Source organism: Bos indicus, chromosome 9 (assembly GCF_029378745.1).
Source record: "Bos indicus isolate NIAB-ARS_2022 breed Sahiwal x Tharparkar chromosome 9, NIAB-ARS_B.indTharparkar_mat_pri_1.0, whole genome shotgun sequence".
Taxonomy (NCBI): domain Eukaryota; kingdom Metazoa; phylum Chordata; class Mammalia; order Artiodactyla; family Bovidae; genus Bos; species Bos indicus.
Genome location: NC_091768.1, coordinates 28,390,528 through 28,413,328, shown reverse-complemented (window position 1 = coordinate 28,413,328; position 22,801 = coordinate 28,390,528). Strand labels below are relative to the sequence as shown.

Genomic DNA, 22,801 nt, shown 5'->3' with positions numbered 1-22,801 from the left:
AGTGAACTCCAGGAGTTGGTGATGGACAGGCAGGCCTGGCGTGCTGCAATTCATGGGTTGCAAAGAGTTGAACACAACTAAACAACTGAACTGAACTGAACTGAAATCACTGCAGATGGTGATTGCAGCCATGAAACTAAAAGACACTTACTCCTTGGAAGGAAAGTTATGACCAACCTAGACACCATATTAAAAAGCAGAGACATTACTTTGTCAACAAAGGTCTGTCTAGTCAAGGCTATGGTTTTTCCAGTGGTCAGGTATGGATGTGAGAGTTGGAATATAAAGAAAGCTGAGCACTAAAGAATTGATGCTTTTGAACTGTGGTGTTGGAGAAGACTCTTGAGAGTCCCTTGGACTGCAAGGAGATCCAACCAGTCCATCCTAAAGGAGGTCAGTCTTGGGTGTTCTTTGGAAGGACTGATTTGAAGCTGAAACTCCAGTACTTTGGCTACCTGATGTGAAGACCTGTCTCACTGGGAAAGACCCTGATGCTGGGAATGTTGAGGGCAGGAGAAGAAGGGGACAACAGAGGATGAGATGGTTGCATCACATCACTGACTCAACGGCATGGGTTTGGGTGGACTCCAGAAGTTGGTGATGGACAGGGAGGCCTGGCGTGCTGCGGTTCATGGGTTGCGAAGAGTTGGACACGACTGAGTGACTAAACTGAACTGAACTGATTGTGGACACCAAAGTTAGGTGGATCCCATGATTTTCATTGTTCTAACTACACTATTAAAAATCACATCACATTTTTTTTTTCACATTTCAGTTCTGCTTGGAACAAGCTTGTGATTTTAGGCAAGTCAATAAATTGCTCTGAAATTTAGTTACAGTGCTTGTCAAATTACTGGTTTATCTCTTCAAGTTCAAAATTTATGTAATCACAATATTTTTTCCCTATGCACTTAAAGCTATTCATAATGACTTTACTGTTTTTCAAATCAATATTATAAGTAAGAAATACATAATAAGCAAGTTTCTTAAACATACACTTAAAAAATTTAATATAACCAATCATTTCTGAAAGATGAAGTTACTTATTCCTGTCATTATCAAATTAATGTTTCATTTGTAAAAGGAACTATCTCCTCATTAACTATCAGCTAGTATCTTGATCCTCTTGACTATGAATAATTACTGATATATTGTATTGTCAATCTGCTATGAAAAGAATATGATTCTTTATTTTAATATAGTTAGAGTTTTATTCCGTCAGATACATGAGAAGTATCTTTATGTCCCAAAATTTGGCCTGGTAACCAAAGAATAAAAATCTTTCAGTCAGTTTCAAGATGTTTTTCTCTATTTCAAAAGACTGCTCATTACTTGCCTAAAGGTGGTACCACTGAAATTAAATTACAGAAAATGTAACTATGTTGTGGTCCTATTTTCTATAATATATATTCCATTTTATGTAAAATGTGCTATTTCTGCTGGTTCACACAAAACGTAAAGCACAGACTATGTTATTTGCTAAAATGTGTTCTAAACAACCACCACACTAAATATGCTTTATTTTTATTCAGTTTGAGCATAATGTTGTAGCAAAAAGTAATAGAAATAACCAATGAAACAAACAACATTTGACAATTCTCACTCAACAGCCTAAAAGTTTGTAGTTAAGGATGAAAAGATATGCTGTAACTAGATTTATAATATCAAATTTTAGGATTGATATCAACATGGATTAAAGTCATTTTCAGCAATTTCATTTTTAACAACTTTACAGAGGTAAGTGGTCTGACTAAGTCATTTTAGGCATACATAAGATAAGTTTTCCTCTCACTAGACAAAGGGTTATAAGCTCTAAAGGAACTGAATAAAATGGAATGTGAATGGGATTTATCATCGATTTCAAGCAAAGACTCCTTTGAACCAAGAACTAAAGACTGCTTTACATCAAAGGTAGAGTTGTAAAGCTGAGGGTGTTAATAATATGAATCATGACTTTTTGATTTCTTTAAAATATTTTTATGACTTATAATGAGATTAAAAGTTGACATTATTTCCAGAGATCTGAAATGTAGGCACCCAACTTTCATCCAAAATGACCAACTGGAAAACCTTTGTTTAACCATCCTCAGAATTATAGAAAGTAACTGTTACAAATGAAAAATTTTTCATCTCTCAAAACAGTTTGTATAACTTCCTCATCCATGCCAAAAGAAACTTAGTTTGAAAAGAAACAAATGATTATAATTACAATAGTCTATGCATTGTATCAGGGCTTCCCTGATAGCTTAGTTGGTAAAGAATAGGCCTGCAATCCAGGAGATCCCAATTCCATTCCTGGGTCGGGAAGATCGGCTGGAGAAGGGATAGGCTACCCACTCCAGTGTTCTTGGGCTCACCTTGTGGCTCAGTGGGTAAAGAATCCGCCTGCAATGTGGGAGACCTGGGTTTGATTGCTGGGTTGGAAAGATCCCCTGAAGAAGGGAAAGGCTACCCACTCCAGTATTCTGGCCTGGAGAATTCCATGGACGGTACACTCCATGGGGTCGCAAAGAGTTGGACACTTCTTGTAAACGACATGGAACAACAAAGAGGACAACATAAATGAACAAACTGAAAAGATCCAAACTCTTGTATGCTCAGCAAAACTTGGAAACAAAGAAAATATGAAAACTCAAAAATATATCTACGTGGAGCGAAAGGTATTCCTTAAAAAAAATGAGAGAGGAAAAAAAAAAAATCTCTTTTACAAAGGTCCACAAAGTTTAAGCAAGTTTTACATAAAATAAGATTTCCAAATGATCAGTAAATATATTAAAAGTTCTCAACTTCATTGGGCACCAGAGAAATCCAAAGTATAAGAGTAACAATGTATGACAACAAAGGCCCTAGAAGTTAAAATTAACAAAATGACAATAGCAAGTATAAGCCAAGGATTTGGAGAAGCTAGAACTTGTGCACTCTGTTGTTGGAAAGCAAATTGTTACCAGTTAGAAAACCATTTGGAATTATCTACCAAAAACGTAGATTCACCTACTGTGTGTGTGACAGTCGCTCAGTTGTGTCTGACTCTTTGCGACCCCATGGACTATAGCTCCCCAGGCTCTTCTGTCCATGGAATTCTCCAGGCAAGAATACTGGAGTGGGTTGTCGTGCCCTCCAGGGGATCTTCCTGACTCAGGGATTGAACCCAGGTCTCCTGCATTGCAGGCAGATTCTTTACCATCTGAGCCACCAGGGAAGCCTTCTGTATAAGCCAATAATTCACCTCTGAGTTATAAACCCCCCATCCATCCATTCATACATTTATGCAGTATAAGAAACTAACAATATTTATAGAAGTGCTGTTTTTTATAGAGGAAAACTAGAGATGTCCAAATTACCACCCACAATAGAATGCATACAGACATGAATGCTATAAGACAATGAAAAAGGATAAACTACTCCCTTAGAATGTAAACAATAACAAGTTGAGTGTGTCTTACCTGTATAATGACATAAAGATACCTGATTTATGATTTCATTTATATGAATGTCACAACAGTGAAGACATTTCTTTGACGATAAAGTCAGACTAGTGGTTATCCAGGGGATATTTGCTTCCCAGATAGCACTAGTGATAAAGAACCCACCTGCCAATGCAGGAGACACAAGAGATGTGGGTTCGATCCCTGTTTGGGGAAGATCCTCTGGAGAAGGAAATGGCACCCGACTCCAGTATTCTTGCCTGCAAAATTCCATGGACAAAGGAGCCTGGTGGCTACATTCCTTGGGATTGCAAAGAGTTGGACACAACCAAGCACAGGGAGATATTAACTAGATGAAATATGAAAGAGGCTTCTGTAGTGCTATTAATATTCTGTATCTTGACCTAACTGGTAGTTTTATAGAGGCTTATAGCTCTCCACTCAAGATAATGTGCATAAGACACATTTACCTGTCTATATCTGTCTGTACTAATAAGGAAGCTCTGTGTTCACTCGTTTAAACAAATAATTCAAGATACATTGGATAAATAAATGAAAGTACGAAACAATGTTTATGATATTTAATATTTATGTAAGAAAAGTATCAAAATGAGAACACATATTAGTTGACATTTGTATTTTCATAGGAAGGACACACAAGAATCCATCAATATAATTAGCTACGGGAAGTAAAGAAGTGGATGGGAAACTGAAGCAAGAAGAATGGGATGAGAAGACACTTTCTATGTACACCTTTATAAAGTGTCATTTTGAATTTGAACAACGTTAATATATTCCCAGTTTGAAAAAGTTTTTCATGTGTAGATGTTCCAAAGATGAAAATACTTGAATTGATTATTTACTATATTTGTTCTTAAAATTGCTAGAATTGAGAGTTGTCTTGTTTTTCCATGAAACATTGGCTCCTTTTTAAAGAATACAACTTCTATTCAAATCATCCCAACTCTGTCCATGATGGCATCAAATATATACAAATGATTTGTCATTGAATTCTGAATATGAGAGGGAGAGAGAGTTCTTCCTAAGCATAGACATATGTCAATTGTTTTAAGATGCAGTAATATTTACTTTGACACTGCCGTCGCTAAGTTACATTGCTGAACACCTTCAGATATTCTGACAAATGTTTGACGCTGCAGCGGTGTCTGGGGTCCATGGACCAACTGGTGTTCTATCTCAGCTTTCTATTCAGGGCACTACCTTTCCGCAGATATCTTACAAGCTCTATGGGTTCTGATTCAATGATTTGAAGGATATTCTGTTGTCATTTATTTAGAATATTATGGACTATAAAGAAAGCTGAGCACAGAAGAATTGATGCTTTTGAACTGTGGTATTGGAGAAGACTCTTGAGAGTCCTTTGGACTGCAAGGAGATCCAATCAGTCCATCCTAAAGGAGATCAGTATCAGTCCTGGGTGTTCATTGGAAGGACTGATGTTGAAGCTGAGGCTCCAAAACTTTGGCCACCTGATGCGAAGAGCTGACTCATTTGAAAAGACCCTGATGCTGGGAAAGATTGAGGGCAGGAGGAGAAGGGGACGGCACAGGATGAGATGGCTGGATGGCATCACTGACTCAATGGACATGGGTTTGGGTGGACTCCGGGAGTTGGTGATGGACAGGGAGGCCTGGTGTGCTGTGGTTCATGGAGTCGCAAAGAGTTGGAAACGACTGAGCGACTGAACTGAACTGAACTGAAGGTGTTTGGGATATATAATATATATAATATTAAATATATAAACCTATATATATTGCTATTACTACTTTATTAACATGCACTTCTGAAATTCGTATGACTTATTTATTAATATGCAGTAATTCATCATTTAATTTGAGCTTTCCTTTACAGTCTAAATGTGTTTTTGTAAGCATCTGTTTTCCTTACTTATTTTGTTAACCTGCATCTTTGGTTGTGTTGAGATTAATTTAAAGAGAGTTGTTTTTTCCTTATTTGGAGCAAATATTTGGAGTCTTTCAGTGACTTATATAGTGTGGAAAAATAAAACTATTTTTATACACAAAGGAGAGCATCCACAGGAATTTCTAAATGTTTTGTTGACATGAATGATTAATGAGGGTTTCCCTGACAGCTCAGTTGGTAAAGAATCTGCCTGCAATGCAGGAGACCCCGGTTCGATTCCTGGGTTTGGAAGATCCCCTGGAGAAGGGAAAGGCTACCCACTCCAGTATTCTGGCCTGGAGAATTCCATGGGATTGCAGAGAGTCAGACACAACTGAGCTCACTTCACTTCATAATTAATGAAGGGAGCAGGTACGAGGTAGCAGTAGTGTTGGCCTGAAAGGAGTCGGGCAGAGAGTGTGGGCAGGAAGCCAGTGACTGGAAAGCTGTGCTGAGTTTCTACATCTTAGTGTATGTAAATGTCAGAGGTAGTTCATGATGGTGGAGACTTCAGCATGGAGTCACACAGGGTGGGTTATATGCGGTGGATTAGAAAACAGAAGATCCCAGTTCTCAGTCTACTTCTATTACTAGTTAGCAATGCGACCCTTTGGCATGTCACCTAACATCTCTGAGATTCAGTTCCTTTATCTCTAAGGCAAATGAATGAAACTCTCAAAGTCCCTTTAGGCTCTCATGTAGAAAAAAGCAAGTCTTTCCACATAGGATTACATTTCTAACTCTGGTGATAATTAAAAAATAAATTTTGAGATGCTGGATTGAACTAGCTAAGATTTGTAACTGTATCCTGAGGACAAAGTTAAAGGCATCTGGGAGCTAGCTGACTAATGTTCTAGGCCTGGTTTTCGTGCAATCAGCTACTTTGGGCAAACTTATGCATTTGTATAAGGATTAGGTTCGTTTTCTGTACTGTGAACTTAGCTAGGTCGTCCTTGAATTTTCTATCAGGAATAATATTGGTTATTCTCTTTGCTTTTTTCCAGCAAAATAACTCGAAGAAATAATCTGAGTCCCTCAACATACAGTTCTAGTTCCCAAAATATTACAGTGAGCAGTTTGGACAGGGCTGTACCAGAAGGAAACAATACACCGGGGCATTTCCTGCGAATTATTCCAAAAAAGCCTGGCCCCGTTATCAGGCTTCATGAAAACTAAACATAAATTAAAACCTTAGGTAATTATTTATCTTCTATAGACCTTCATTTATCTTCTATAGACCTATATTTATCTTAGACCTTCATCTATTAAGAGAAGGTAAAGAGAAGGGAAGAGTAAAGAACGGAAATGAGTAGCCCATACCAATTAGACAAAATGAAGAACTAAAACAATTATCAACTACTTACACATTCATAACCAATATGACATGAATTATGAGTGAACTACTTTTAAACCAACCATTTATCTTTTCATTTTAAAATGTAAAGCACAAACATGAAAGGACTAGAAATACTTTATTTGATGGAACTGTATGAACAGATGAGAGTTCAGTTAACAATTTTCAGGTGCTATTTCATTGTAACTTCAAGCAGATACACCGTAACAACACTGTTAATATTGTTTACAGCATAATTGATTTGTCTAATTACAAGGAGCTGTCATATTTTATTTTTTATCAAATAGTTTTCATGATGAGAATGAAAGAGACCATAATATAATGTAGAAAAGCACTCAGAGGAACAAGTAGTGCCACATTCAAAAGTATTCTTTTAGACACTTTTTTGTCATGTCCATATTAAGATATTTTCTCAGTCTCCACGGTACATCTGTGAGGTATAAGGTTGTTTGTCCAGAAATCCTTATTTTACACATGGGAAAAATAAGCACAGAATGTTTAGCAAATTTTCCAAGGCCACATACTGTGTCAGGATAGCACTGGGAACAGAATTTATCTCTGATATTTTCCTTATATGGCCCAGTGCTAACACAGAGCCTTAGAAAGAGTAAATGCTCAACAGTCATTGAATGTAAAGAATGAATGGATAAACCATTCTTTTCTATGAAATTGAGAAAACCATCATTTTTTCTCTCTATTCCTTTAGTCATTAAATTGGACAAGCTGGAGGAGTAGTTGAGCAATAAACTTCATCCACTGTCCTACCCACAAGTTTTCACTGTTACAAGAAGAGGCTTTATAAGATGGTACCATCTGATTGGTACTGAAGTTACACACTTCCAGGCAGCCCTCCATATGGAGTGGCATTAATCTTGGTTCATCATATCATTGGCTTTTGTGGTATAAGTTAGGTCTACCAGCCAGTGGCCAAGATTAACTATTCACAAAAGTCACTGAGAATTCGTTATTAATAATTAACATGTTACTGATGCACTAGCCTAATGATATTCCAATGAAACAGTGTTCCACATCTTGGACCTAAAGAACTTAGTTTCAGTCCTTGAAAATAAATCACTTGGCTAGTATTGGTTCTGGCTCCTTCGGACTTTGCTGAAGATGATTAAAAAGCCAGAAAGAGTAATTCAATTTACTTCCTGAGTTAATGTGTCATAAGTTAAATTGCTACTGTAAACATAATAAAGGTCACAGTGGCATGACATTTATTCATTTATTTATTTAGACTGTACCACGTGACATGCAGGATCTTAGTTCCCTGACCAGGGATCAAATCTGTGCTCCCAGCAGTGGAAGTGTGGAATCCTAACTCTGCCAGGAATTCCCTGGCATGACTTTTATTGTTGATAGAAGAATGTAGTTAAAAAACAAAAGTGTTTATATCACTGAGAGACAAAGGATGGCAAAAGTATAGCTGTTTTCCCCAGTGATGCATCATCAAATAAGTTAAAGATTGTTATTCATTTCATTAGCACTGGTAACTAATTACCTAAAAAACAAGTAAGATATCTCATGGCAAACTTAATGGTTAAAATGTGTTCCTTCCACTTTGATGACATTTATATATTTTTTTGTTTTGAGCAATAAAACCTATTTAACTCCATAGAATGATCCTATTAAAGTGAAATGAAAATCCTCTTGCATCTGTCGCCCAAATTTGGTGACTGATCTAAAATTTCACCCAGGTGACATTTTACTAGGGCACAGTCTGGAGAAATCTGGCTAGTCTACATCTCATTTGCTTATATTTAAACAAATGATTCACCAGACTTGCCTAATTGGATGGCGTATTTCCACTGGAGTGAATTTCCTAATTGTAATTCAAGACAAATCTTAGGGATAAGATTCATCAAGCCTTTCCGCTCAATCTTATCATGTCTAAAGTTCAGAGGTATTTTGAGCTCTAAAAGAGCATTACAAGGAACTTAAAGCATTCTTTGGTGAAACTGTTACCCATTTTTGGAGAAGAGTCACAAGTAAAATAGATATATATATACAGAAATAAAATTAAACTATTGAATATCAACATATTGGGTAAACTGAGTTTAGATACCTACATGATGCAAAAGAGCAGCTTTTGTATAAGCTACTAAAGCCTTTAAACTTAAAGCATAGTCTGTGTTTTCACTTAAAAGTCAATATCTAACTGAAGCCAGAAATTTCATTTTGTAATTGTGTCAATCATGTTTAAAAGATCATTTTTAAGCAAAAGTTAAATTAGTTTGTGAACAACCTTAAAGTGACTGGAAATAGAAAAATACAAGCACCCACACCCAGCAGCAAACAAACGACAGATTCTTGAGCGCCAGACCCTCCAACTTGTCTTCTTATCATTCAGTCCCTTTGCTCACCCTTTCTACACCAGGCAGAAGAGTAAAATATTTTCAAAGAAATCCCCTGGACTACATGATTTCAATTGCCTGTGTCACTGTAGACAAACAAAAGATCCTATTTTCAAAGTTCTAAAGCGATTTGCAAGGGCTGTGCATATGTGTCTTATTGTCGTTGATGCTTCTGTCCTGGAGAATTTGGTTGGCCAGAGCTCTCTCCGGGGTGGTGCACAGGAGTGACAGGAAACTGAAATCCATAGCCATTGTATCCATCCAAGTAGACACACTGGAAGAAGCTGATGGGGGCTAAGAAAGAGAGCATGATGATTTATTAAAAAAAAAAAAACAACTAGAATGTGATTAGGAACAGAGGTAAAGCATTGCGAGGCAGTCTAATTCAATGCATATGGGCATGGGTTCCACAGACAGACAGTCTTTGCAACAGCCAGCATTCTGTCAACCAACCACAGACTTCTCGCAGCTGGCCAGGAAAGAGAATGATAATTGCAGCTTGCAGTATGTGGAATATGGGGCGGGGGAAGCTAGTTAAATCCACATGAGTCTAAGGGCTTAGGAAGTAGAATAGAGCAAAGCGTGGGTAGAAAGAAGCTAAAGGAGACAACAAGGGATTATTCTGATTTCATCACCCATGATGTCAGCTGACTTTAATCACTGAGCTTTTTCACTGATGAAAATGGTTTGGAGAAATCTTGAATTTAGTTCTTCTTTCCTCTTTATCTTATCCAGAATTGTTTTCTATTTTGTTTTAGCCTCAAAGAGGGTCAGTAACACAACCCTCACCCCTGCACCCTCGCCAAGGTTGTGAGAGTTTAGGGTTAGGGGTTGGACAGGCTGCAGAGAAGGAAGGCAGTAATGCTGGGCCTGCATGAAGGAGGAACGGCAGAGCCAGTACTCAAAGCGGGAGAGACCATCAGAATCAGGCTACCTTCCAGCTGAGCCTTCTCGTTCACAGGCACTGTTCTGACATTTATTTTATTGATGCCAAATGGTTGTGAGTGAAAATATCATTGTAGCTGGACATTCTAGATCTTCTATAAAAGGCTCATGAATGTCAAACTATACAACTGCTTCATGGAAAGATAAAAATATTGTTTTGCTATGGTAAATCCCCCAAGTGAACTGAAAATATTTGACACTTTTGTTTTTTACTAAAAAGTGGAATTATTTTATTTACTTACTTTTATTTAAAATTTTTATTTTGAGATCATTGAAGAGTTACATGAAGTTGTAAGAAATGATGCAGAGAGAGCCCATGTATCTATCACCTAGTGTTCACCAATGGTAACATCTTTGAGAAATGACTGATACTATAATATCCCAACCAGGAGATTGACATCAATATAATCCACCTGTCTTTAATAATTATTTAAGAAATAAGAGATTTTGAGTATTATGTGATACAGCCACAAATTGTTACAAGTAGGTGAACAATTGGGAAAGCACTGCTATATAAATCAAAAACATGCTTAGATGACTTTATGGATTTTGCAACCATATCTGAAAGTATTAAGACAACTTATTTATTTCTTATTTCATACAACCTGATTTATGAAGGATTATAATTTGTTATCCCTCATCTGTTGCAGTAGCCGCAGCATCTAAACAGTGCTTAAAACATAGTAGGCTCTTGATATTTTTTCAATGATTCACATATATTAATATAACAGGAAGTGTTTGCTATTATAGAGGTCATTTTTGTAACTTCCTTCAGAAATACATTTAAGAAGGATTGTTGAACCCAGAGAACATTATTGACATTATTTCCTCAGATAAATGTCTATTTTTTATTTCAAAAGCATTATGTGAAGCAAACTTTGGTTATACTTATTTAAAAAATTCCTTCCTTTAGTCTGTGCAGCAATGACTTTTATGCATATGTGAATTCAAGATGTATTGCTTTACCATCTGAAGAAAAAATGTCTAATTTGGATGTGCTGGAATAATAAGAAAATAGGACATTGAATTTTATAATTGCATATGAATATTGATTGCATTATAAAATCAATGATCCCAAAGATTGAATATTAACAGCCTGCCACATAGCGAGAAAAGTTAAAAGGAAATTTGAATCTTAGAAGTGAGTTTCTAAGCAATTGAATTGCTGAGACCTATTTCTACATTTTTTTTCGTTTTGAGGTAAAAAATTTCAGTATATCACTTCAGCTGTCTTTTCATAAAGCAGACAGTAGCAACATTTAAGCACAGATTCAGTTAGAATGTTCAGGATCAGAGCTGTGTAGAATGGTTTGCAATAAATGCCACTTCAGTCATGACTTTTAATTCCTCCAAATATGTGCCTCTTGACTGACATGAAAAGTGCAGAACTCCTCTTAGAAATGTAAGTGAGCTACTTTAATGTTACTCTTCACGTATGTGCTACAAATCTTTTTCTTCTAATGCCGGTTTTCTTAAGAGAGTCTAAACTTTCAGTTTATATGTACCACCTACAGAATGCCTTAGTGGTTTTAATCATTTTTTTTTAACTTACTTTTCTGCTTCTTTGTGGAAGATACCTCTTCAGCTTCTTCTAGTGGATACAAAAATATGAAAGTAATTACCTTGTACATTCATAGTTATTATACAAATATGTAGGGAAATAAAAAATGTCTTAAAAGGTACACAGTATGAAAGAAACAGGAGCTATTTGGCCTCCTTATAATAAATTCTAGGTTCTTATTCAGATTCTGTTCAGTCTTAACTACAAACTTAAGTAGGTTAAGAGCCAGTAATAGAAGAGGAGGCAATGAAAGAAAAGAATGGAAAGTGCTACAGGCAATTGTTCACATAGAACTGGTCCTGATGTGCTGGATGTTAATGGAGGGCTGGCTTGACACTCATTCTTTTCTTTGAAGAGTTTTTGATGCTCAGAGTTATAATATGGTAAGGATGGAATCTTGCTATGAAACAAATGTTTCAATCAAAATAATTTTAAACTTGTGAGAGACATGAGTTTTAATGGTCATCCTTATCATGAAAGAATAGCAGCAGGCTCATATATCCTGCACCCTTTCCTTTTCTCACGTGACTCAAGGACTCCTTTGCTGAAGTGATATGTACCACGTGTCTATCTAATGAAGGATAAATGACATTATTCATTTGAACCCCTTTCCCCAGGTTAGAAGTTCTTAACTGGTGTACACAGGTAAACTTTCACAAGTTTCTTACAAACCTATGGAATGTTAAGATATGAACATGTATGTGTGTTTCATCTGAAGTAGGTTTTAGATTTCATCAAATTCTAAATGAGTTCAAAAAACTTCCTTCTCAAAGTGTGATCCATGAATCAGTAGTTCTAACATTACTTGGGGAACTGATATAAATACAGTTATTGGTCTCCAATATCAATTTATTTCATTTCAAAAAGATTTCCAAATGCTTTGTATATAAAGTTGTTTGAGAAGTTATGTTCTAGAAGTAAAAAAAAAAAATTAAGTTATTGTTCTTAATAATTGTTTTATAAAACTCCCCACATTTTAGTATTCAAAAATATCTTAGGTGTAAATCATCTCATAAGAATCAAAAACCTATTCTCTTGTGTCTTTTCTCAAAGTGCTGTTTTCCACACTATTAATTCCAGACACTGCCACAAAACTTGTATTTTGATGACAAGAGTACATCTTAGGCAAACTCTTACTGTCCATAGGCAAGTCTGAAAGTAGAATAGAAAATATCTGTCATAAAACAAGCCAAACTAGGAAGCCAGGAAACCCTTCAGGAAAAAAAATGCATTAAATTAAATTAGTTGAAAACCTTACAATATAGATGAATAAATTTAGTCCTGGAAATACACGCCTAAGGTCATGTATCTGGTTGTAGCAAATTTTTCTGAGGTTTGAGATCAGTCTTCCCTCCCTCTCTCTCTTTTTCCTTACTTCCATCTTTTCTTTAGCTATTATTGCTAATATAGGCAAGTTATCTTAATTTTTCTTAATAAACACATGTCAATATCATATTTGAACATTTATGTTGTCCTCCTTCTGTCAAACAACACTTGTGAAATTATGATTTTGAAATATTTCTCTTATAATCTTATTGGCCTACAAATTATTTAATAATTACTTGTAAATAAATCAGTGTCCAGTTAGTCTTAAATATATAGAGATATACAGAGATATATAATATATACAGATGTATAATATATATGTATAGCATGTTTTATATATATATATATATATATACACACACACATATATGTTTTCCAAATAATGTACAAAAGCTGTTTACAGATAAGTATACCATCTAAACTTTGCTTAGGTAAAGTTGAGAACCAGAATAGTTAAATAAAACAGATAGAAAAAAATTTACAGATGAGAAAACTCATAGTGAACTGAAAATAACAATCTTACCTTTAGCTTTCTTTGAAGTTGGTACATCTTCAGAATCTTCTCCTAGAGAGTAAAGAAAGATGTATCAATTCATGACCTATTTCCCAAAGAGGAGATACTGTATTTAGGGGGTTTTAAGACTTAGAAGGTCTCAATCTATAAACTCAGCATCAAGTATCTCTATGAACAAGAACTTTCTACCAAATAAGGCAACTTGCCTGACTGGGACAGAGAGTGGGGAGGAAACAGATGCTGTGCCAGGCCTGTGGTCAGCAGGCCAGCAGTCTGGTGGGGGCAAGCAGGACCTGCAGTGATCCTCCCAAATGTGCCTGTCCTCTGACTCCTAACACTACCTCCCCAAACCACAATTGCTTTTGGAATTTAGGGAATTTTAGGTAAATAAATTTATACACATATGGCAGATTAAGAGGAAATACTCCATCCACATCTTTTGTTAGCTGACTTCTGATGATTGTAAAGACAATGAAATGGCATTAAAAGTTGAACAAAAGCTCAGACATAAACAATGACCCTTCAGGTGCATTACATATATTGCATGGTCTTTTGTGCAGTCTACTTAAAAGACACATAGTGGAATAATGTGGCAGTAATTTTAAGTAGGAGATTATTCTAATACATGATTAATTAATCATTAATAAAGATCATTAAAAAATGATCATTACATATTTATATCAAATTTTTAGCACTTATAATGATTGGAAAGAGGGTCAGTTTTATATTATTTATTCAGATTTTGCATAACAGCTATTCATAAATAGTTAGAAAAGGGATAAATAGGTTAGTATGCAAATTTTCTTTAGTAGGACAGAAATGTGACCTTTGGGAAGAGATATTACTATGTAAAAGAACAAAATGGGGAAAAATAAAACTATTAGCATTTTTTATGATGAATTATTGAAGTTTCAACCTGATTAGTTTTTAAAATATGTAAATATAGGTTTAACCCAGTTAAATATTGGATTAAGTGGTCTTAAACTGTCCTATCAACAGTTATAAATAAAATAATGGTATAAATGATTAAATTATATTTTAAAGTAACATAATATTTTAAAAAATATCAGAATTCTTAGATGAATCAAATAATGATCATATTTGTGTAGTAAAAATCTGCTAATTTCTATGGAAGATATTTACAAAATTAAAATGGTGCAAGGTCCTTGTATAAGAAAGACGTATATTATTTCTGTAGATAGTAAGTAAGTAAGGTCGCTCAGTCATGCCCAACTTTTTGCGACCCCCTGGACTATAGCCCACCAGGCTCTTCTGTCCATGGGATTCTCCAGGCAAGAATACTGGAGTGGGTTGTCATTTCCTTCTCCAGGGGAACTTCCCGACCCAGGGATCGAACCCAGGTCTCCCGCATTGCAGGCAGACGCTTTAACCTCTGAGCCACCATAGTAGCACACTTAAAACCAAAGCACTTATTCTCTGGATCTGTTTGTTACCCCCAGGGAAATAAATGTGGATAGAAGAAAAACCTTATCTTACTCTCTTTCCAAAAATCGGTATTCTGACCCAGAGTAAACTAACTACAGGTGACAGAAACTGGCAAGAACTGATCACCTGTCTACTGCTCAGGCTAACCAGATGGAGAACAGAGACACAAGATAAGCAGCAAGCCCTAGGGCAGCTGCCCTAGAGGCACAATCTCTGTGTAAATAACTTAAGAGTAACTGGAATTTACTGAAGGAGGATCAATTCATGCGATTTTCATTGCTCAGAATACAAAAGAAAAAAGAAAAAAACCCCGAGAAAGGCACTACAGCCCATTTACTCTTATAACTTGTGCCTTCATTGGGCAAGTGATGGTTTGGATGAAATATTCAATACTTGACTCTGAACGCATACAGTCATTATTATAAAAGAAGTATCAAAATATGCCAGGGAAATTTTAGGGAATGCCTTGTTTTAATGGGAGGGGTAATCAGAAAATTATTTTATAAAGAAAGTCTAACTCAAAATGAGCTCTTTCATACAGAGGAGATTTTGACTAAAGGAGACAGTAAGCTTAAAGTGAAGGCTATCAGATGAAGAAAGACTAGATGCAGCAAAAGAAAGAGGCTATTCAAGAAGCACAGGAAACACTGAAGAGGGCACGAGAACCACATCTGGGAAAGCTGGATAGGATTGTCACGTGCGAAGATTTTATAGGTCAGGCTGAGTTGTCTCTACATAATGTCACAGCAAGTGGAAGTTGTTCAAGAGAAAAATAATATTTTAGATGTGTTTAGTAAAAATGACAAAACTAGAATATGTGAGAATGGATTCAGGGAAAGAAATAGGAAATGCATTTTCATAGACAACCCAGAAACCAGTGATTTCTGCAACTAGGCGTCACTGAAGAAGTTGAGAGTAAATGAGGCTTTGTATGTAGAGATAAATGGAATTGAATACTGTGAGCGCAAGAGATGACTACAAAAAGGGGTAACATCGTTTTTATTAAGATTGAAGAAAGACGGTGGTGCCATTCCCAGCAGTGAGGAAAACCTAAGAAGCACTCATTAACTGGGAATCACAAAAAGTTAATTTTTCTATGAGTTCAGTTGTGGTGTTGGCCAGTCATAAAGTTTCAATATCTAGAATGAAGCAAGACAAGGAAGTCAAGATATCTGGAAAAGTTTAGAAGAGATATGCATTGTGTTAATGGACAAAACTGGGAGGGTTGAGACATCACTTTTAATGACAGCAATAAGAGTTAATATTTCCTAACACTTAAACCATCTCTTGGGTCCTATTAAGTAATTTCACATGTACTGGCATATTCAATCCCTACAGCACTTCTCTGCATAGATTCTCTTATTTTATATCTCCTGTATAGACAGAGTAGAGAGGGGTTAAGTACTGCCCAAGGGCATAAAATGAGTGACTGGCAGGGCTAGGGCATGGACTCCAACCTGCCTGGACAGAGCTGCTTGAATGAAGATTTATATTTAATTCACAAAGAGTGCCCTGTAAGCTGCCCTCCTTTGTTCTAAGCACGGATACTAACACATCTCACCTTCTCAGCATACCTGTGAGAAGGTACTATTATCATTCCCATTTTACAGAAGGGATCATTAAAATCTAGAAGGTTCCAGAGCTAGAAGTGGGAAAATCAGGATTCAGACTTCAGCAACCCACTTTGGGTTCCAGAGACTGTGCTGTTCACCACTAAGCAATCCTACCTCTCAAGAATGGCCTTCTAAACTCAGTCTTCTCTGATTCTAGAACATTATATTGCTGTTAGCATTATATTGTTTAACAAGCAGCAGCCAGAAGGCTCAGACAGAGTCAATTCACACATGAATCATGCACTTGTGCAGAGCAGAGATGAAGCAGAGTTTCTGTAAGTATATTCCTCTGCTCTTTCAACAATCTGTTCTCCTTTAGTGTAGATGAATAGAAGAGTTATCTAGCTGTCTTTGGAAACAGTAAGAAGAGTAAAAGGCAATACCTGTTCTGTTTGCCTAACCACTTCAATTTAATCATATCCCAAACAATGGAGAATAAAAATGTATTCTTTTGACTTTCAAACTGAGGACTCCATCCTATACTTTCACAGAAACTGAATATCGCATGCAATTAAAGCCTGAAGATGTGGTGAAGAATTGGTGGGAAGCTTTGTCCAGAAGCGTGGCTGTAAATGAAAGCAGAACAAAAGTACAAGAGCTTCAGGAAGAGAAAGGGTAAGAGACACTTTATACAAGGGAATCATCAGAAGATATTTGTCAGCAGGAGGAAGAGGACCTTTTAAAGTGAGAAATGAAAGTGCGGGATTGAGGGAGCAAGATCAGGGAAGACAAGAAAGGACAGAGTCAAGGAGGACATGGAGTGATGAATCTTGGCAGAAACAAAGCTTCTTCACTTGAGCTTGAGAGGGTAGTGGTGGGTAAGAAAGTGAAAAGGAGAAAAGAGATTGTATTTTGGAGAGAAGCAAAATGTTAAAGGATACACATTGATGGCATATATTGTGTATTTTGTTATTTTTACAGATAACATTTTTCTGTGTAGTGCCCAGTCTGCTCTGCATACTCTTAGCAAACAGGATAAATAAATAAAAACTACTTAAATAATGCATGTGTGTACCAGCAGTTACTGTTTATTTCTACTGGCAGTCTATTCTGATTTGTGTAGAGTTTCAAGAAATGCTCATAGGTAAGCATCTGGCATCCTGAAGCACAGACACAAAAGTAGCTTAGCATGGATTTTTGTATTCTTCTTCACTTCTCTCACTTTATCTTACTCACAGCATCACCTTGTGTCTGCAGACTTATGGAAAGCTTCAAATTATTTTCTCAACTGATTTGCTAGATTGTGTGTAAATAGCTTGATAGAATATTATCTTCTAAGAGTTTATATTTTTTCAAGACATCCTAAGAATCTGCAGTAGTCCAGGCAACAGTTGATGGCCAGTTTATTTTAGCTATCAGGTGTGAATAGCTCCTTCTACACATGCTATTATTTAAAATGGTCAGGAGTTTTAAAGAAAATTAACTGCTACACTGAGCAATATCCACAGATTCCTGGAATTGACCACAGGGAGTAATAAAGTTTGCAGAGACAGTTCACATTTGGAACCTTGCACACAGTGAAGCCAAGGGTATTCGATAAACGTGTGCAATCCTTTCTGAGTGTCTATCCCGTCACTCTAAGGACAAGGCATCACTGTCTTGAGGGCAGTGTCAGAACAACTTAACATCACCAGTAAATGAATGAGGCCACATTGTTGGTACCCGAAGACTAATAATGGACAGTGACAAACATTTCACCAACTATGTCTTCTACACTGACTTTCTCTGTGCTGTGCCATGCTAAGTCCCTTCAGTTGTGTCCGACTCTTTGTGATCCCCTGGGCTGTAGCCCGCCAGGCTCCTCTGTCTGTGGGATTCTCCAGGCAAGAATACTGGAGTGGGTTGCTGTGCCCTCCTCCAGGGGATTTTCCCAACCTGGGGATTGAACCCACATCTCTTATGTCTACTGCATTAGCAGGCAGGTTCTTTACCACTGGCATCACTTGGGAAGCCCTGGGGACTTTCTTTGGGGTCTAGCAGAAGGAGGGATCAGAGGGAGTGAGCCCAGCAGCTAGTACCTATTTAGAAGGCTTCAGCCAAAAGTAACTGCTCCATTTTTTTTTTTTTTTTCCTTCCTGGAACAAAATCTCCATGAATTTTATCACTCGTGTCTAAAAAAGTGGGATTGCTTTAAGTCCACAACAAAATAAGTGAGATTTTTAAATTATTATTTTATCTCATTTTTCCATCCATTTTGACACAAAAGGCTTATAAGCAAAGCCTGTCTCTAACTAGGGAAGTAACGTTTTATCATCATTATCACCATCATTATCATCATCATCCTCACAGACTGCAATTAATGATCACTTACTATCCACAAATCACTTGTAAACTCTATTTTATCTTACTTAATCTTCCCAAAGTTTCAGAGAGGTAATTTTAATATCATTATTCACATTCAAAAAATAAGGCTACTGAGCACAAAGATGTTAAGCAATTTACCCAAACTTTTAAGTCAGGATGGGAACTCAGTCCATCTAAAGCCAGTTTCCCTGTTATCAGCCACTACCCTATGAGGATGTTCGTATTTCTACCATGTATTCATTTCTAAATTGTTTTAAGAAAACCTGCACTGATATTAGTATCCATCAAGAGTCCATTCCAGCAAACAATCTCTAGCAATATTCCATTTCAGCAAGGGGCATCCAACAAAAAAAAAGGAGTCAATAACTTTATCCTGAATTAAGTTTTCATCCATATACTACAAGGAAGTGTGTTTTCTTTTTTTTAAAGGTTTGTGTCTATATATATTAACTGAGGATGAGGATGGTTTGCTTGAAAGAAGATTAAATTGAGGCTTCTATGAGTCAAGCTTTCTACAATTTTAACAACAGATTTAGTTTTGTACAATTGTCTAGAACTAGACTATCAGATATTTTACTTTTTAATTGAGAAAAATAAGGCATGAGCCTTGGTTAAAATGAGATGTGTGGGTGACATTAAAAGCACTATTAGGCACAAATACTTCTGATAATATGGTAGATAACAACAACTATGAAAGCACATCTTTTGTTGCCGTGCTGGACTCAGAGGACATGAAGAAAATCTCCAAACAGAATCCTTCCTCCTGCCCCAGAAACAGGGGAGAGATCCTGCTGATACATGAAGGGTGAGGTCATCCTGAGGACAAGTGATGACATTAAAACTGGAACTCAAAAACTAAGTGTGCAAGGAGCAAAGCGGGAGTGCAAGGGCTAAGATCCTTTTTTATGCCAGGGATGGTAGGATGAAAATATAACTGACCCAGGGATTTTTGAGAAGATAACAGCAATGCAGTATTTAAATCTCCTCCAAATCCCACCATAAGAACAGATAGCAAAACCACAGGCAATATTTACTACAAAATGAAATGAACCCTAAAATACTTGTGGATGGAGACAATCAGACAGTCAAAACCCTGCAGGGATCAGTGTTTCCAGAAGAGAAAGCATAAGGAAATAATGGGGATTCTGAGAAACCTGAAAATAAGGAACCCTCCTACAGCCAGCAGGTATTTTCTGAAAAGTGAGAGAGAATAATTTTTGATCATCAGCTGAAACTAACAGGGACTCTGCCCAGTGTTCAGCAGGCGAGCACACAGGGTTCACCATGAGTCTGGGTGCTCATGCCATCAGGTACTCTTTGACCTTGAGAAACTGGTAAGCTCGTGCTGACTCCCAAGTTGGGGCACCTCAGTTAGGAAGAAATTGCTAGGAGTGGAATAAACTTGAGCACGACAGGGACAATAGAGACAAAGAAAGATAAGGTCAGATAGAAATGAGGGAAAGAAAAACAATGTGATTTCATAAAGTCTCAAACACAGAAAAGACCATCCTGAGTGAGAGTCCAAAGAAACAACAAACAACAAAGTTATATCACAAAGTACTTCATATTCAAAATTTAATATATATGAATGCTTTAAAAAGTAAAATATAAATTTATAAATAAGAACAAGCAACAGGTGATTGTGAAATAACAAATAAGATTTTAAAATAACTATTTTAAGAAAAATACAAATTAGAGGGTTCAAAAAATAATTACTAAATATGTGTTGAAGTGAAGTGAAGTCACTCAGTCGTGTCCGACTCTTTGCGACTCCATGAACTGTTGCCTAACAGGGTCCTCCGTCCATGGGATTTTCCAGGCAAGAGTACTGGAGTGGGTTGTTAGAATGGATCAAATTTCCCTACATATGGCATAGAGACACAAGAAGATGAAAGACTTAAAAGAGGTGTTAAAAGAGAAGAAATAATATACATACCCAACACGTTCCTAATCAGCAGAAAAAAGAATGCAGACACAATGTTTGAAGAATAAAGGCCATTAATCCCTCAAATTGGTAAAAGAAAAAAAAAAAGTATACTGGAAGCATTTCACAATAAAAAGAAGCTCTTATTCCAAAAAACTTGACTGAAACTGCAGCAGATAAAATGCAAAGAGAAAATATTTAAAGAAGCCAGAAGAAAAGATAGATCACATAGGAAGGAATGACAATTCAACTGATAATAAAATTCTCCCACCTCAGTGGAAGAAGCAAAAACAAGACAGTGGAATAATACACTGAAAATGTTCGAAGAGTGATAACTGGTGACCTAGATATGTGCCTAGCAGAAGGCTCTCAGGAATGAGGATTACTTAAAGACATTGTCAGAGAAATAAAAACAGAGTATTTTTTCCACCAATAGGTTTTGCTTAAGGCACTTCTAAAGAAGATTGTCTTGAAAGAAGTAGGACAGCAAAAGAAATTCAGAGATGCAAATGAAATGGTAAATAGTGACATTGGTAAACATATGGGTAAAGACAGACACATACTGATTGAAAAAATAATAATAAAATCTGACATTCATACAGTTTAAAGGTTAGAACTAAAAATACTGAACAAAATTAGCATGTAAATCAGGATTAGAAATTCTAAAGAAACATCTACTTCTGCCTCATTGACTATGCTAAAGCTTTTGACTGTGTGGATCACAATAAACTGTGGAAAATTCTTAAAAAGATGGGAATACCAACCTCCTTACCTGTCTCTTGCAAAACCTGTATGCAGGTTAAGAAGCAACAGTCAGAATCTTAAACAACTAACTGGTTCCAAACTGGGAAAGGAGTATGACAAGGCTGTATATTGTCACTCTGCTTATTTAACTTAATGCCAGGCTGGATGAATCACAACTGGAATCAAGATTGCTGGGAGAAATATCAACAACCTCAAGTATGCACATGATATCACTCCAGTGGCAGAAACTGGAGAGGCACTAAAGAGCTTTCGAATGAGCATGAAAGAGGAGAATGAAAAAGCTGGCTCAAAACTCAACATCCAGAAAACTAAGATCATGGCATCTGGGTCCCATCACTTCATGGCAAACAGAAGGGGAAAAAGTGGAAGCAGTGACAGATTTTATTTTCTTGGGCTCCAAAATCACTGTGGATGGTGACTACAGCCATGAAATTAGAAGATGTTTGCTCCTGGGAAGTAAAGTTATGACAAAATTAGATGGCATATTAAAAAGTATAGACATCACTTGGCCAACAAAGTTCTGTCTCGTCAAAACTATGGTTTTTTCCAGAAGTCATGTATGGATGAAAGAGTCGGACCAAAAAGAGAGCTGAGCACCGAAAAACTGATGTCTTTGAATTATGGTGCTGGAGAAGACTCTTGAGAGTCTCTTGGACAGCAAGGAGTTCAAACCAGTTAATCCTAAAGGAAATCAACCTTGAATATTCATTGGAAGGACTGATGCTGAAGCTGAAGCTCCAACACTTTGGCCACCTGATGGAAAGAGCGACTCATTGGAAAAGACCCTGATGCTGGGAAAGATTGAAAGCAAAAGGAGAAGAGGACAGCAGAGAACGAGATGGTTAGATAGCATCATCAACTCAATGCACATGAATTTGAACAAACTCCAGGAGATAGTGAAGGATATCCTGGTGTGCTATGGCCATGGCATTGCAAAGAATCAGACACAACTTACAGAATGAACAACAATTTAATGTATATAGAATTTTGCCTCTAACCATTAGAAAATGAATATTATTCTCAATGATTTATGGAAATTTACTAAAAGATAATGTATTATTTCATAAGATAAGAGCTCAACACATTTCAAAGAGTAGACCACTTTCTCTAATTACTACACAATTAAGTTAGAAGTTGATTAAAAGAGGATAATCTTTATAATTCCCATAGGCTTGGAAATGTTAAAGTATTTAAAATTCTAAAACTTCTATGAAATATACTAATTAAACAATTACAATGGAATTAAGAAATACTTTAAAATGAATGATAATGAAAATACTACATATAAAGAAGCTTGAGAGAGGCTGTTGAAGTAGTACTTAAAGGAAAATATGTTACTTGCAA

The 22,801-nt window shown here is 36.4% G+C and overlaps 1 protein-coding gene across 50 annotated transcripts in view; it reads right to left on the bottom strand.

The window, feature by feature from the left end:
- Window positions 1-6,801: 6,801 nt before the first annotated feature.
- The window catches only part of TRDN (triadin), a 415,089-nt gene continuing 399,089 nt past the window's right edge, over window positions 6,802-22,801 (bottom strand). For all 50 annotated transcript variants that reach the window (XM_070795846.1, XM_070795842.1, XM_070795840.1 and 47 more), the window contains 3 exons: window positions 13,415-13,456; window positions 11,557-11,595; window positions 6,802-9,353 (listed from right to left, as the gene is read on the bottom strand). In XM_070795846.1, coding sequence (XP_070651947.1) covers window positions 9,214-9,353; window positions 11,557-11,595; window positions 13,415-13,456 — 221 coding nt within the window. In that variant the 3' untranslated portion in view covers window positions 6,802-9,213. The remainder of the gene's footprint in view (window positions 9,354-11,556; window positions 11,596-13,414; window positions 13,457-22,801) is intronic.